The 15,822-nt window shown below is 35.9% G+C and overlaps 2 protein-coding genes across 6 annotated transcripts; one reads left to right on the forward strand and one right to left on the reverse strand.

Moving 5' to 3' along the window:
- Window positions 1-63: 63 nt before the first annotated feature.
- On the reverse strand, window positions 64-5,222 carry LOC110784504 (mitogen-activated protein kinase kinase kinase YODA). 5 transcript variants are annotated; one of them, XM_021988966.2, is made up of 10 exons: window positions 5,037-5,222; window positions 4,156-4,187; window positions 2,068-2,155; window positions 1,737-1,794; window positions 1,453-1,515; window positions 1,142-1,302; window positions 937-1,012; window positions 749-808; window positions 556-663; window positions 64-389 (listed from the first exon to the last, which is right to left on the reverse strand). In XM_021988966.2, exons 1-10 carry the CDS (start codon window positions 5,153-5,155, stop codon window positions 180-182), a joined length of 975 nt encoding a protein of 324 aa, XP_021844658.1. In that variant the 5' UTR covers window positions 5,156-5,222; the 3' UTR covers window positions 64-179. The 5 variants fall into 5 exon arrangements, with proteins under 5 accessions (XP_021844658.1, XP_021844657.1, XP_056699856.1 ...); XM_021988965.2 differs by having other exon boundaries at window positions 1,716-1,794; window positions 5,037-5,221; XM_056843878.1 differs by lacking the exon at window positions 4,156-4,187 and having other exon boundaries at window positions 1,716-1,794; window positions 5,037-5,177.
- Window positions 5,223-9,949: 4,727 nt separating this feature from the next.
- LOC110784505 (uncharacterized) lies at window positions 9,950-15,647 on the forward strand. The gene is made up of 4 exons (XM_021988969.2): window positions 9,950-10,812; window positions 10,900-11,102; window positions 14,914-14,988; window positions 15,073-15,647. The coding sequence occupies exons 1-4, from the start codon at window positions 10,143-10,145 to the stop codon at window positions 15,454-15,456; spliced, it is 1,332 nt and encodes a 443-aa protein (XP_021844661.2). The 5' UTR covers window positions 9,950-10,142; the 3' UTR covers window positions 15,457-15,647.
- Window positions 15,648-15,822: the final 175 nt, after the last annotated feature.

The raw sequence follows: 15,822 nt of genomic DNA on the forward strand, positions 1-15,822 counted from the left end.
ATTATTTAGTCAACTCCGTCTATCCCCTTAGTTTAGCAGAGGGAGTAATAAAAATAAAAAGTATAATATGAAGTACTCTGTCGTTTCATTTCTCATTAAATCATCTTCAATAACTTGGTAGGACAAAAAGGAAGTATTAATCTGACATTATCAAATAAATATGCCAAAGTTATTCCAAATTAGTGTGGATCTAAATTTATCAAGAAACTTTCAGAAGATGAAGAAGCTGCATTTCTGAGAAAAGGATGTCCCAACAGCTGAATAGCAGTAGGGCGATCTTGAGGGTTTCGCTGCAAACATTGCTGAACAAAGTCCTTTCCTTCCTCTGAGAGATTATCAGGGACTACAGGAAGTTCGTTGCTGGTCGCAATTTTGAAGACAGCTGCAACCTTCACAACAACCCAAAACAAGAACGACAATTAAACTCATAAATTAAGAAAGCCATGCACAAGAACTTGTGTCTCATTCGTTATAGGACGGGAGGTATTATGAACAAGATCATAATAGTTCAGAGATGAAACATCGATTATACATTTAACACCTGAAACCACTCACCTGTTCATATTGACTCCACGGAGGCTGTGTAGTTGCCATCTCTATTACAGTACACCCTAGACTCCATATATCAGCAGCAAGGTTACACCCGTTTGAGTCTCTAATTACCTGAACAACTCAAATTAATACTGATGACTGATCTGGAAAGCCAAGCTCAAATAAAACACCAAAGCAAAAGCGCAAGTGTGCTAACCTCAGGTGCCATCCAGTATGCATTTCCTCTGAAAGAGATTGGATGTAACTGCCCACGGATCTGCAAGATTGTCAAATAAGTTCTTCTACTCTATAGTTTATGTACAGATAACACATGTACAATAGAATTATACAAGTATTCACACAAGAAAGAAGTTAAAGGAAATGTGGACAGTGGTGACTACTTACATGCTTCGCTATGCCAAAATCCGCCAGTTTAACCTGCCCACTTGGGTCCACAAGTATATTGGCTCCTCTAATGTCACTGCACAACACCATACATACCATCGAGTCATCGACATAATACACAAATGAGAGAAAGCTTATACAAATTTGACATAACCAAGGAAGTACAAGCTAATAAAGGCAACAACTTTTAGCAACATTAATTAACCTGTGAGCAGTGTTTTCAGAGTGCAAATATGCAAGTCCTGACAATATTTGCTGTGTATAGCTACGGATAGCTGATTCGCCAAGCTCACCGTTCTCCCGGAGAATTTTACAAATAGAACCACCAGAGACATATTCTAAACATATGTACAGATTGTTGTTAACCTACAAAAGGTTGGAGCCTCATAGATTGTTAATACAGAACATAATGATAGCTTAGCCAAATATTAAAAATAAGCACAAATACTCTTGAAATGATTTCGAGCAGAAACACACTTTTAGCAACATCTTTAAAAAAAGCACAGAATGCCTTACTATCTCAGAATCACGGTAGTGCACAATATTTGGATGTCTTAAGCGGCTCAGCAGAGTGATTTCCTGCCATGGTATCAACAACCACAAAATGAAACCTAACGGGGAAGAAGAACAGGGCATAACTCACACAAATATTAAGGGTTAGAGACCGGTCTAATTTTCAGTAAATAAAAAGTGCAAGAAACTATTTTGTTAACCGGTGAAATTTTCAACAATCATATAGGATTTTTCATTGTTTTTTTTTCCGATAAGTTTCAACATACCATAACATACTGAAGACATACTTGTCTAAATTGATGTGAGAACGTAACTTCCTTCATCGCACACGTCTCACCAGTTTCACTGAAAATCAAGAAATGAAGCATCAGATGAAAAAAAAAAAACTCTAAGAAGTCAGATTAAACGTTAAACCTACGAGTTGAGCAGAATATAAGGAAAACCAAGCTGGAAAAATTGTATATTATGAATGATCAGAAAGGTTCAACAGGCTTCAGGGACGGGGGGTGAAAAATGGATTACAGATTCAAAGAATTCAGCATAGAGTTGGTAGAATTCAAAAGGCTAGAACTACAAAACAGACTAACAAAGCAATACATGGAAGTTCTTTTAACAAACCTGTTGATGCCCACGTAGACCAAACCGAATGTGCCCCTTCCTATAAGACGTCCCTTTTCCCAGCATGAGACAGGTCTTGTTGACATTTCTGGTCGAAGATGGATTAATCACACATGTAAGGTTGACAAAATTTGTGAAATGGCCTTCAAATAAAACAAAATTTTAGAGCTTCTATACTAGAAATAAGATTCACACAATTAAGAAAAACCGAAATATATCCAGTGGTTAAGACCCTCAAATCCTAGCAAGAAGTATTGTTGGAATTAAGAGATTCGGATAACTGATGAAATGGGCCTGGGCAACCCATGAGGATGAGTAGAGTTTGGACCACTTATAAGTTCAATAGAGGTTCCACACTAAACCAATTGGCAATAGTGGGAGTGACTCTACAGGCTTATAAGGTGGTATTTCCTCTCCTCTTTCTCCAACGTGGGACAACTCACATGTGGACAATAGGAGTTTCAACAAGTCTTCATGCACTCTTAAACAAGTTCAATACAGAGTACTTGGGTTTGTGGCCCAAATTTCAAGGCCCATATTTGATGGTACTTATCCATATTAACTATTTAGTGTATGTGCTATTGGAGATGGAAATATTATCTTTTGTTTTCCAGAGAGTTCGAACTTGTTTCACTTAGGTAGATTATCTACAGAAAATGCTCAACAATTCTAGAAAGTTATCACTTGCAATATCAAGCTATTTGCCTCCTATTTTAAATGACATACATCCACTATAAATAGAAGGGTTGGGCAACATTTTGGTACATAAAAAAAACACCTGCCAAACACATCCACCTCCGATCAATATACATACATATTCGATTTCTTCCTATTTCACTCTTCTATTTTACATAGTTGTAATATTATCATTTACCCTAATTATTTAGGGTCTTGTACTCTCATCATCCATGGGTTTTCTGCCTCGATTTGAGAACTTTTCTCGTATTAATCTTGTACGGAATATCTATTTTTTTTTTAATTTCTTTTTACGATTATTTCTCGATTATTTCACTTCCGCTACGTCTCACACCACTATACACAACAATAAAGGAACCCTAATTAACTTATATAGAGAACCTAAATATCTAATTCAACAAACATTCTCTCAGTTATTATGCATATCATCAATAAACCCAATTTCAACAATCTAATTACATTTCCATCTATTTTCAGCAGAAAGTGAAATGGATTCCTTAAGTGACTAATGATGTATTATTAAATATCATAGCTATTCTCATGGAAATGGTTAAATACTTGTTTCATTCCCTTCAACAAAACAAATACATGTTTTATACACACCACGTGTCTGTAACCAAATACACCCAACCAGCCGGTGCGCTTCAGTGGTTCATTAAGTTCTATAGTATTGGGTGTGTTTCGCTGGTTAAGATAGTACGGAAATTGAATAATTTTTTAAATTTTGGTTTAGCACTTTTCTATTTTATTACCGAAATCACCCTGAAACAATGTTAATAGTCCAATATTCCATTATTTCTATAACTTTCTAAGTTAATTTAGTTTTTTAGTTAAAAAGTTGTAATATTTTAAGAATAGTTTAAATAGAATAAAAAATTTCACTACATTAATTTATCCCGTAAACCAGTTTGAATGAGTAATATTTTTTTTAACTCCTGCAGGTAATATTTTACCAAAATGCAGATAACTTAATACTATTTGAATATTATTTTTTCTAAATTGCCCTTTTTCTAATCTAATCCTATTCCCAGCCAAAAGTTATAATCACTCTTGTATTTAATAACTTGTAAATTAACAACTTTAAAAAGTGTTTAACATTCACCTACTCTACGAATCGGTGGACAACAACGATGAACACCTGATAATCTGATATGCTTGACAACTTGAGTGATAATAGCAGATTTCGGTATTCAAGTTTGTGAGAAATTTACTCTCAATTGCGCATAAAGGACAATATTCTTGAAGGTAAACCCTATATTCTTTCCAGTTTCCATCTTCCACCTAATATTCTAGCCCAACGTTTTCACCAGAGTTTTACTATAAAACGAATGAGCGTAAGAAAAACCAGACCAACTGTAACTCCGACGAGTTATTCCAGTAGCTTAAGTATACCTCCAGACATATAACGCAGCGTCCTAAACCACCTGCCGGAAAAACAATCCGTTAGTTTATTTCTACCGCCGGACGCTTTAACCGACAGTAGATAAGTACTGCCGGAAGGTGTTACCGGCAGCCTCTTCCGCCCTCCGACAAACTTAGCCGACACCCTAGCTATTCGACCAGAAATTGTTGAACTTAGCCGACATACCTTCAACAGCCACAAGGGAGCATGTATAAAGTCCGAAAGGTGAAAACCCAAGGAAGAAGATGGATGAGAAGTAATAGCTACGAGCAGTGTACTGAAGCAAGCAAAGGGTTTTTTTTTTTTGTTTGGTTTGGAGTTTTATTAAAATTTAAATAGGTGTTTTTGTCTTTATATTATCTTTAAAGTTATTAAAGATTTCTGCATTTAGCGTTTTTTGTACTGCATTTAGTAACTGCGTATTAGCAGTATCCGACTATTAGCCCCCAATTTTAAAAAATCATGACTTCGCCCTGTCCCAATTTTGAATATGTACAACATGATTAAATTCATTTTTCTGAAATTCTACTTCAATAGTTCATCTTTTATTCAGCAATCTTCAAAACAACTCGTATCTTCATTCCCGAAAACCATTCCGATAAAAACAACCGTTTAAACATCATGTGAATTAACCCAAAATCGACAAGCAAACCAAGTGAAAACAAAATTACATTAACAATAACAATACCATTAGCTTAATTTCTAATCAAACAAACATCAAAGTAAAACAACACCACATTCATAGTTTTTTTACTCAAATATCAAAGATTAACTCGATCAAACACTTTAAAATTCCAACATTTCTACCATTAATTTACAAATAAAAACCTCAATTTAAATCAAATTTAAAGAGTAGTGAAGAACAAGTTACCTGGTGACGATGCTAGAGGAGAGAGAAAATGGATGTGGTTTTTCGAATTGAAAGAAGGATGACAGGGATTCAACTTCGGATCCACCACAAGAAATTTTCGATTTGAAAGAAGGATTCATGATTTTATGATTAAATAGAAATCGAATTGTAGTTTCACATTGAAACTTCGATTGAATTTTCTGAGCAACTCAGGGGTCACCACCCTATGTCAAGTGTCAACATAGATGGTGGGGTACACTACTGCATACTTCCTTCCGTTCTTTTTAAATGACACAATTATTTAGGCACATTTGCTAATGCACGATTTTAATCATTAATATCTCTAATTGTGGATCGAAAAAAATTATAAAAAGTTGATATTAAAATAATATTTACTGACGCGAATCTAATAAGACCCCAAACGACTATGTTTAGGAAGTCAAAGGTATTTGTGTGAATAGTGTCTAAAATCTCATTGTGTCATGTAAATAAGAACAAAGGAAGTATTACATACCACCCGGATGCACCACATGTTCGTAATTTGCTACAAGTACCAGGCCATATAATGTAATTTTCCTTTCCAAATCACTCAATCTCCTTCACAACTAAATCACTCAATCTCCTTCACAACTCAATGCCGCAAATAACACAAAAGTCATCCCCAAATCACATTCTCTCCCTTCAAAACCCACCTCATCGATGGAGGATTTTGATTCGATCCATAATAATCTGCAAATCAACAAGGTCGTTCATTGCGTAGATTTATGAATTTTAAGCTCGTTCATAATACGAGTTTAAACTGCATAAGTGTATACCGTAGTCGAAGCTAAAAAAAATTATAAGCATGTACGTACAAGCTAAAAATGTATAAGTCTCCGAAATTTTTCTTGACAAAAAAAAACTCTACTAGGGGTAAATAAAGGAGGGTATATGGTAAAATAGTAAGACGGTTTTGAGTAATATGGGGCGATAAAATAATTAACCCCTTTAACAAAAAAAAATAGTTCACTGTCAATTACTATCTAATAAATCTATCTAATCTATACCTAGTATATACCTAGCAACACCATAGATTATTAGAAGTCATGTGGCATCTCATTATTAGAAGTCATGTGGCATCTCTCCTTTCATCCATCATTTTGTTTTGTTTTATTTTAATTTTTCTTTATTGTTTCTATGATTTACAACTTCTAATGCCTCTTCCACTCAATTTTCCTATTCGACATCAAGTTATTAATAGTCTAATATACTCATTACTTCATTAGTCTATTCCACTCCACCTCTTTATTTATTCAACATATAATTTTTATATTTTTCCAACCTTCAAATTACACCTCTATTTAATTCATATACTCACTCCGTCCCAGATTAGTTGTTACACATTCCTTTTTCGTCCATCACAGATTAGTTGTTACACTTCTAAATTAGGAATAACCCCACAATTATTATATTGTATCTCTCTTTCAACTAACTTTTTTTTTGTCCCCACACCCTCTCCACTAACTTTTTTTTGTCCCCACACCCTCTCTCATTCAATTAAAAAAATACCCCACTAACTCCTATCACATCTACTTTTTCAATAAAATAACAATTGATAACCAAACAACCACTTATCACCTAAAACTTTGTGCAAAGGTAAGTGTAACAACTAATTTGGGATGGAGGGAGTATTACCAAAAATCACAAGTACTCACTAATTAAAACTCCAAAAAACATCTGAACAACCACTATTCAACCACCCGTTCTATGAACGGGCTCAAAAGCTAGTGTATATATATAAAGGAGGCATATTTGCTGAAATATTAGAGCGCCACGTAGGATTACTATTGGTTCGGCCAATGAAAAATAAGATTTTCAATTTATTTTTGAATTAAAAAAATCAAGTGCCACGTAGATAATTAATTAGGTGCCATGTAGACATTTTAATTAGTTAATTACTAATATATACAACTCCATCCAAAATCAAACACTCTAATAATTAAAAAATAAATTTAAAATAAAATTCATCCAAAATCAAACACTAATCTAAAATAAAACTCATCCAAAATCAAACAGTAATCTAAACTAAATTCAATGTAAAATCAAACACTAATCTAATATTAGAGCACCAGGTAAGAAATCTAATAATTTCGGCCAATGAAAAATAATATTTTGAATAAAAAAAAGCTGAGTGTCACGTAGATAAATAATTAGGCGCCACATAAATATTTTTATTAATTAATTCTTAATCTTGAAATATTAGAGTGCCACCTAGGATTACTATTAGTTTCGGCCAATGAAAAATAAGATTTCTAATTTATTTTTGAATTAAAAAAATCAAGTGTCACGTAGATAATTAATTAGGTGTCACGTGTATATTATATGCCACATAGATATCTTAATTATGTTATCCCACTTTAAGTCCACTTTAAGTTAGATTCCACTTTTAATTAGTGTTGTAATTCTATAAGGAGTGCACTCCTTAAACACGGTGAAGTTTATGATGTACGGTTATCAAATAGGTGCAGTAGTAGTATTATTAAATATTTAATGTAAAGTAAAGATCAAGTATACAATTCAAAGTTTAGAAAGTATACAATTACTACCACGTAGCATATAGAATTTACTATTTAAACTAACTAACTAATAATAATAATCTAATATATATATATATATATATATATATATATATATATATATATATATATATATATATATATATATATATATATATATATATATATATATATATATATATATATATATATATATATATATATATATATATATATATATATATATAAAGGAGGCATATTTGCTGAAATATTAGAGCGCCGCCTAGGACTACTAATGGTTTCAGCCAATGAAAAATAAGATTTCTAATTTGTTTTTGAATTAAAAAAATCGAGTGCCACGTAGATAATTTTAATTAAGTAATTACTAATACATACAACTCCATCTAAAATCAAACACTCTAATAATTAAAAACTAAATCTAAAATAAAATTCATCCAAAATCAAACACTAATAAAATCAAACATTAATCCAACATTAGAGTGCCACGTAGGAAATACAATGGTTTCAGCCAATAAAAAATAAGATTTCAAAATTAGTTTGAATTAAAAAAGTGGAGTGTGCCACGTAGATATTTTTATTAATTAATTATTAATATTACGCATATACAATTTCATCCAAAACCAAACACTCTCCGTGCAATACAATCCAAAATAAAAAATTAATCTAATCTAATATATAGAATTGGTATATATAAGAGTTTGATTTTAACTTAATAATTTAATAGAATCCGTACATCGCACGGGCTAAAATCTAGTAATAATAATAATTAAGTGATAATGTATATATAAATCATGAAAGTTTTAATCAACGCAATGTACTTACTAATACACGGTAACTCTTCAAGATATGAGTCTAATCAAATCATGATTTCAAGTTACTCTTCAAGATAGATATTGAAAGTTCTAATCATATCCAAATTTATAATTGATTAAGTCCTATAAATTGATCAATAACCCATACACGATCACATCTTTGACTTTTAATTTTGGTTATCAGTGGCTACTTCTTTAATCTATGATTTAAATTCCACTAGAAACGGTTGAAAAATAAAACATCCTTGATCCATGATTTAAATTCCACTAGGAACGATTGAAAAATAAAAGTTCGTGTTTCGCGCTTGATTGATGTAGTGAACTTCCGGAAACAAAATAGTTTAATTAGTTTGGACACGGTCCTCATCGACGAAGAGGTATATAGTTCTCTAATTAATATTTACTTTATGATTTCAGTGGTTGTTCTCTTGCTTATGATTTCTCAATACAACTATGTTAAACCAATTGGAAGCGACCTCACACCAAGTTGTGCTATGCACGGCTACTAAATGTGGACGACCTTCATGAGAATCATAATCTCAATGTCAATAAATTATTACCTCACCCAGACGATCTCATGTAAGAATAAGACAAGTTTTTTACAAATTGGACCAGTATTTTGGGATTTTTGGCCATAACCCATTAATCCCATTATGATAAATTTATCAATTATGAGCAATTCATTTTAACTTAATCTAACATAAATACGAAACCGTTACTAAAAAGAAAAAATAAACCGAAACCCGTGCATCGCACAGGCTTCAAAACTAGTTAATACGGAGTAAATAAATTAAATTGTCTAAAACTATATGTTGGTCAAAGTGGGGCGAACATTACCCGACCCGAAAACCCGACCCGAAAACCCGACATGTACATACCAAACCCGTAACCCACCATGACTCGAAATTTTGGTAAAAAAGGTAACCCGAAATCCGACCTGAACCCGACCCGAAAAAACCGATAACCGATTTTAACCCGATGTTGTATGACCCGAACCCGACCCAACCGAAAGATGACCGATAATCGAACTGACCCGACTGAACAACGATCCAAATCCGATTCGATAGCCGACAATGACCTTGACCTGATTTTTACCACATAACCTGTTAGTGACTCGACCTGTGCAGTAAATATATTTTACACTTGAATATTTTGTGATGACCAAATTAGTTATTGACGCAATCCTAACCCGTGTCCGAGAGTGTACCCGACCTGAATTTTAACCCACTCGAAAATTATCCGATCTGAACTTGACTCAAACCCGAGATTAACTACTACAAACCCAACTATATAAGACCAAAACCCGAAATTGTACCCGATCCGAACCCGGCTTGTACCTGAAATGGAAATACACCCGACATGACCGACCGAAAACAAACCCGACCAAACTCAACTTGCACCCGAATGATAAAGTTACCCGATCTGATCATGACCCGAGATCCGAAATGATTCGACCTGATGATCTGTTTTGACAGCTATTGTGACTTTGTGAGGGATAAGACTACTCATGAGAGTATCTAAAGACTTGTCAATAAAACGTCAACAATTTAAAACCCAAGTCCATTTCTATTTGGCATTGTCTTATTTAAAAATAATCCTCATTCTTTCTTTATAAAATCTCACTAGTGAGGCCATCCGTATCCCTCCCCCCTCTCATTTCCACTACCATCAAACCCCCCGCAACGCCGCTACCTCCCGAGGGCAAACCCTAAAACTCTCTCTCCCCCTCCCGCCGACCACCACCGTCTCCACCTCTTCTAATGGCGGCGACATCAATCTCCTCTGACCCCGCCGCCGCCGAGGGTCCCGTCCTCAGCGTAATCAGCAAACGCATCCGCGCTCTCCGCAAGAAACTTAACCGTATCGCTCAAATGGAAGACTCTGTTTCTCAAGGCAAAACCCTCAACAAAGAACAACAGGACGTTCTCCGCTCTAAATCCTCCGTTGTCGCTCTCATCGATGAGTTTGAGAAGCTTCGCGCTCCTCTCTCCTCCGCCGTTGAAGAAGAACACTCCATTGCTCTCTCCTCCACACCTCCGCCTTCTTCAGCGGAGGAACAACAACCTTCATCGGAGAATAACGATGAAATTTGTAACAACGATGAAGATGTTGCTGTGAAGGATCTGCTGGATTTGATGTATTTTGGGAGCTTGTTCGATGTGAAACCTCAGAGTGACTTCACTTCATTGATGTTGACTCGTACTCATGAGCGTGGTTGCTGCTTGACTTACGATTATGTTACTGATGATGCTACTGATCTACTTGTCGAGCGCGATTTGGATTTGATTTCGGCGTTGCAAGGGCTGATGATATCTCGTCCGGTGAATTCGTCTTTGTCACATCAGAATGCGTTGGAGAGGTGCATTCACCATGCTAAGCTCTGGCTTTCCAACTCTGACCAGCCTATCGATCATCAAGCGAGTATTACATGTAATTGCCGGGTTTAATTTTCAATTTGATTCATTAATTTAATTTTATGAGAAATTGAAGTTTGATAATGTTTTTTAATTGGTCCAGATGCTGGATTGAGGGAGAAATTGAAAAAGATTATTGCTTCCGATTACTTCACTGCTACACCGCAGATGAAGGGGCCGGGGGAGGTTGCGGCTGCAGCTGCAGTTGGGAATTTTGGGTCTTTTCAGGTTCCGATGCACGAGTCTATGGTGCCCGTTGAAGTGCCGGTGCAAATAGAGGGATCTGCTGAGCAATACCCGGATTCGGTAATTAACTAATAATATTTTTTGATTCTTTTGATGTGATATGTTCAACCAATGTGGATGATATATTGCCGAATTGAGGATATCCAGAACATGTAAAATTAGTACACACCCCGTACTCACTAGAGCTACCAAAGGAATCAGAAAGCAAATAATGTTTTTGTTTGTGCTTGAGAGAATTCTATGATTAGAGTTAGTGTTTGATAATCTAGTGTCATAGGTTGTGTGTGTGAGTTTGATTTGATTGTGGTTATTTTATTAATCTCATCGCTGCCAAATGGGAAGAAGGTATTTTACAAAAACATGGATATATGGGTTATTACTGTAACTTTTTTTAACACGCTAAGGGCTAGTAATAGTTAGGCCATTGTCTCAAAGAGTTTTGCAGAAAATAGATATGGCCCTTTCTTTTCAGTCCAAACGTTCCAGGCTGGTCTCCCACGACAGACATACTCAAACTTTCGCTCCAAATGAGCAATGGGTTGGTAATAACTTTCCTTAGTCCCGAATTCGATTAGCGCGTACCCTAGGAAACCATCCGTAGACCACATAAGATTGACTTTCTTCACCTTGTAGCCCATGCTTTGTAGACAATCCCTCAGCCACGCATAGCTCCGGCTAATATGTCTTCCAGCTTCGTCGTACTTGACAGGAAGATTCCTAAATACTTTGAAGTTGTTTCTGCCATGGGGTATTTTTATTTGAGGGAGGAAGGAAAGGGAAAGGGGTTTTAGATAGGAATGTTAGGAATAGACACCAGTTCCTAAGAATTTATTTTGATTAAAAGTTTCAAAATGTGATAAATTGTAAGAGGAGTTTTAGAAGTCCTTTTGCTACAAACGCTAAATAGTTCTAAGAGTTAGTATTTGTAATTTTAGGAGTTAGCAGAACTGATTATTCTATAATTCTGCCTTGCTTAACCGGTGATGGTTCAAACTAACGAAATCATCAGTAGTCTTAAGAATTTAATATATTAAACGGATTATCTAATTTAACGTACAATAGGTTGTTCGAACACATTTTATTTGCTCCGCTTGAGACAGTGCACCTCTTGGACCATACAGTAGGTCGTTTGAATACGTTTTATTTGCCCTCCGCGTGAGACAATGCACCTATTGGAGCTGATTTGACCAATGGGAAATAAGTGATGGGCATGTGAAACGATGTCATTTAATTGCATAATCAAAACACTCCAAAACCGTTGTGCCATTTCGTCTTCCCTATTTACTTGATTACTTCTCTCCGTTCAGTTTCCTTTTCCCCCTTCAAACGGCTGGTAGAGGCCAATTTAAAGGCAACTCAACAATTTTAAAGGCCTCTTTTTCTGGTGTCCATTCCTCCATAATTTCTTTGCTATAAATACCGGTGTCTATTCCTCACACTTCTATCCTATAAATACTTCTATCCTATAAATACTGGTGCCTATTCCTCTTTTCCTCTACCAACAACGTAACCCCTTTTCTTCCTCCCTCAATTCCCATCCAAATACACCATGCCATATATAACATCAGAATATGTTTGCCCATTCATATTAATAATCAGGAATTTTCCTGCCAAGTGCAATGTCAAGCTTCATCTTCCTGCCAAGTACAATGTCAAGTACGATGAAGCTAGAAGATCTATTAGCCAGAGCTATGAGATTGTCTATAAAGCATGGGCTAGAAGGTGAAGAAAGTCAATCCTATGTGGTTTCCTAGGGTATGCGCTGATCGAATCCGGGACTAAGGAAAGTGATTACCAATCCACCGCTCCAAACAGTTTGAGTATGCCTGTCATGGAAGACTAGCCTAGAATGTTTGGACTGGAAAGAAAGGGCCATATCTATGGCTAGCCAAGCGGATGGATCTACCTCTGTTTAGGGGGCTCATGTTGATTTCATTACTATTGAGCATTCTTCATACAATAAATCAATGAACAAAACGGGAAAGATAATTGAAGCAAAAATAGTTGAACGAATAATGAACATATAATACCCGTGTAAATAATCCATGTAACTTGGGGGACAGATTATTTACACGGGTATTATACGTTAGCGGACCATCCAACAACTAGTAGTGTTAAAAGTCAATTGTGTCAACTAAGAGAGAACGTAGGAAATGTTATGATAAGTTTAGGTAGGTTAAGAAAAGATCAGAAATGAGCCACTACTAGTTCTGATAAGTTTTAGGTTTAAATAATCCAGGAAAGGAAAGTTTTTATTGGGTTAAGATTCGGGGATTTGGAAAATCCTACTGGTGTACTAGCAATCAAGGACTTATTTTCATAGTCGTAGAGGATTGTTTACACGGATATTATACGTTAGCGGGCCGTCCAACAACTAGTAGTGTTAAAAGTCAAGTTGCGTCAACTAAGAGAGAACGTAGGAAATGTTATGATAAGTTTAGGTAGGTTAAGAAAAGATCAGAAATGAGCCACTGCCTGTTCTGATAAGTTTTTGGTTTAAATAATCCAGAAAAGGGAAGTTTTTATTGGGTTAAGATTCGGGGATTTGGAAAATCCTATCAGTGTACTAGCAATCAAGGACTTATTTTCATAGTCGTAGAGGAGACTTGTTATTTATCTGAGTTTTGTTGGGATAACTGACATACCAGTAGTCAACTACTAATGAAAGCCGATCATCACGTCACAAGTATGCCACAATCCTTCTGTTATTTTGTGTAATTATTTGTTCTAGCATGTAGACTGTTTTTGGCTACTAATGTAGTGAATTCTGAATGATATAAATTATGGGTAGAGATAGAGATCTACATCTTTGTTGGATAGTCATTGCCTTCTCAAGATGAATACAGTTTCTAGAAGCTGGCTGCAAATGCCAATGCCAGCTGTCAAAATATTTCTTTTGTTGAGAGGAGACTATGTAGATTGTACTGGTGCTGATAATTGTGAGATAGGTGAAATATTTCTTTTGAAGCAAGTATTGTCTCGGAGCAGGAAAACTAAACACGGCTAGTTTGGTATTGGTTCCTTGGTCTTTTAACCTTATGATCAGCATTGTTGTTATTGCTAGTTGTCCCTGAGTAGTTAACTAGTGGTTAGTCTTGATTTTTGCCTTCTGGAATTAGGCATATTAGCCGTATTAGGGGACTGCTTTATAGACAGATAGGAAATGCCTGTCAGTAAGGGTAAGCTAGGAGCAGGAAAACTAAGCACGGCTAGTTTGGTATTGGTTCCTTGGCCTTTTAATCTTATGATCAGCATGGTTGACATTGCTAGTTGTCCTTGAGTAGTTAACTAATGGTTAGTCTTACCTTGTGGAATCAGGCATACGAGCCATATTTGGGGACTACTTTATAGGCATAGGTAGGAAATGTCTTTCATGTTCAGCTAACAGGATTACTGGTAAAAAGATGTTTCTTCCGTTATTTCCTTTTTTGGGGTGAAGGTTTGGGGGTTGATATGCTTGGGGGTAAAGGATTCAGGGTACCAGTAGAAGTGAGGTTGCTTGCATTATGTATTTTTATTCCTGACTAGCTGCATTTGTGTTCTAGATTGTACCTAAAAATTTATCAGGACTTGCTTTTTTTAATCAAGAGTTTCAGGGTATTGGCACATCTATGTTGGGTTTGGGGATGTTTAAGCAGGTGTATGACTTGATATTTCAGTTTCAGTACCACTAGTTTGTTTCACATATGTGGTTAATGTTGGAGCACTCCTTGTGTCTCCCAAAAAAAATCTGACGTTAGTAGCCTGGCATTTATTTTGGAAAAGGGGGGTGGGGAAGCGAAAGGCAGATGAGGTTATGTTGACAGAAATGTTATACGCACAAGCTTTTCATATTTAGCTTTTCTGACCTTTTTCTGTTGAACAATCACAGGAGGAGAATTTGGCTAATTATGAAGGATATGAAACAGGGGAACAACAAATTGGTGGTGCCGAGGAATTTCAAAAGGTATATTTTTTTGGCTTAGCAAGTCCTAGTTGTTTCTGTTTCACTGTATTCAGAGGATATAATATTTGGTTTTTTGGTTTTTAGGATGACTTAGAAGGAGAAAATCCCCCAGAAGCAGTCTCAGCTCAAACAGAACAAGAACAATTACAGGCTGAAGAAGAGCATGGCTATAGAAATGCAGACTTCAAGGAGCAGCAGTACTTTCCTAGACGAGGTTCAAGAGGTGGCCGTGGTGGTGGTCGTAGAGGTTACCCTAATGGCCGAGGAGGCAGGGGTACTGGTAGGGGAGGTGGACCTTACCAGAATGGGCGCGGTCAGTATTACGACAATTACATCCCTAGAAACTACTACGCTAAAAGAGGTGGCAGGGGAGGAGGAGCTGGTGGTAATGGTGGGAACACGTACCACAACTCTCCATCTGCAGCCGAAGGCAACCACACTCAAGCAAATATGGGGGTTGCATCGTAACATGAGCAAAATGGAATGTATTTTGGTTAGTGGCTCGTTGTTGGTGGGTTCTGGTGATGTTTTTGCTGTGCAATAGGCGTAGTAGCATTACTGCATTTGTAGGTCTATTTATGAATTCACCAAAAGTTCTGTGAATGGGTTGGTTTTTCACTAAACCTTCTAATATAGCCTTTATTTGCTGGTTGATAATATATCTTGTGCATTTTGTTAAAACTAAAAACTTGCATTCTGAATTTGACAATCAAAAGAATTGGCGTGCTTCCTAAGTTTACTATTGCGGAGTTAAAGAAAGAATATTGAAATTCCAATCATCTACGACTCTATGCAGTACTTCCTCCGTTTCTTAATAGATGCATCGCTTTGACT

This window comes from Spinacia oleracea, chromosome 1 (genome assembly GCF_020520425.1).
Source record: "Spinacia oleracea cultivar Varoflay chromosome 1, BTI_SOV_V1, whole genome shotgun sequence".
NCBI lineage: Eukaryota > Viridiplantae > Streptophyta > Magnoliopsida > Caryophyllales > Amaranthaceae > Spinacia > Spinacia oleracea.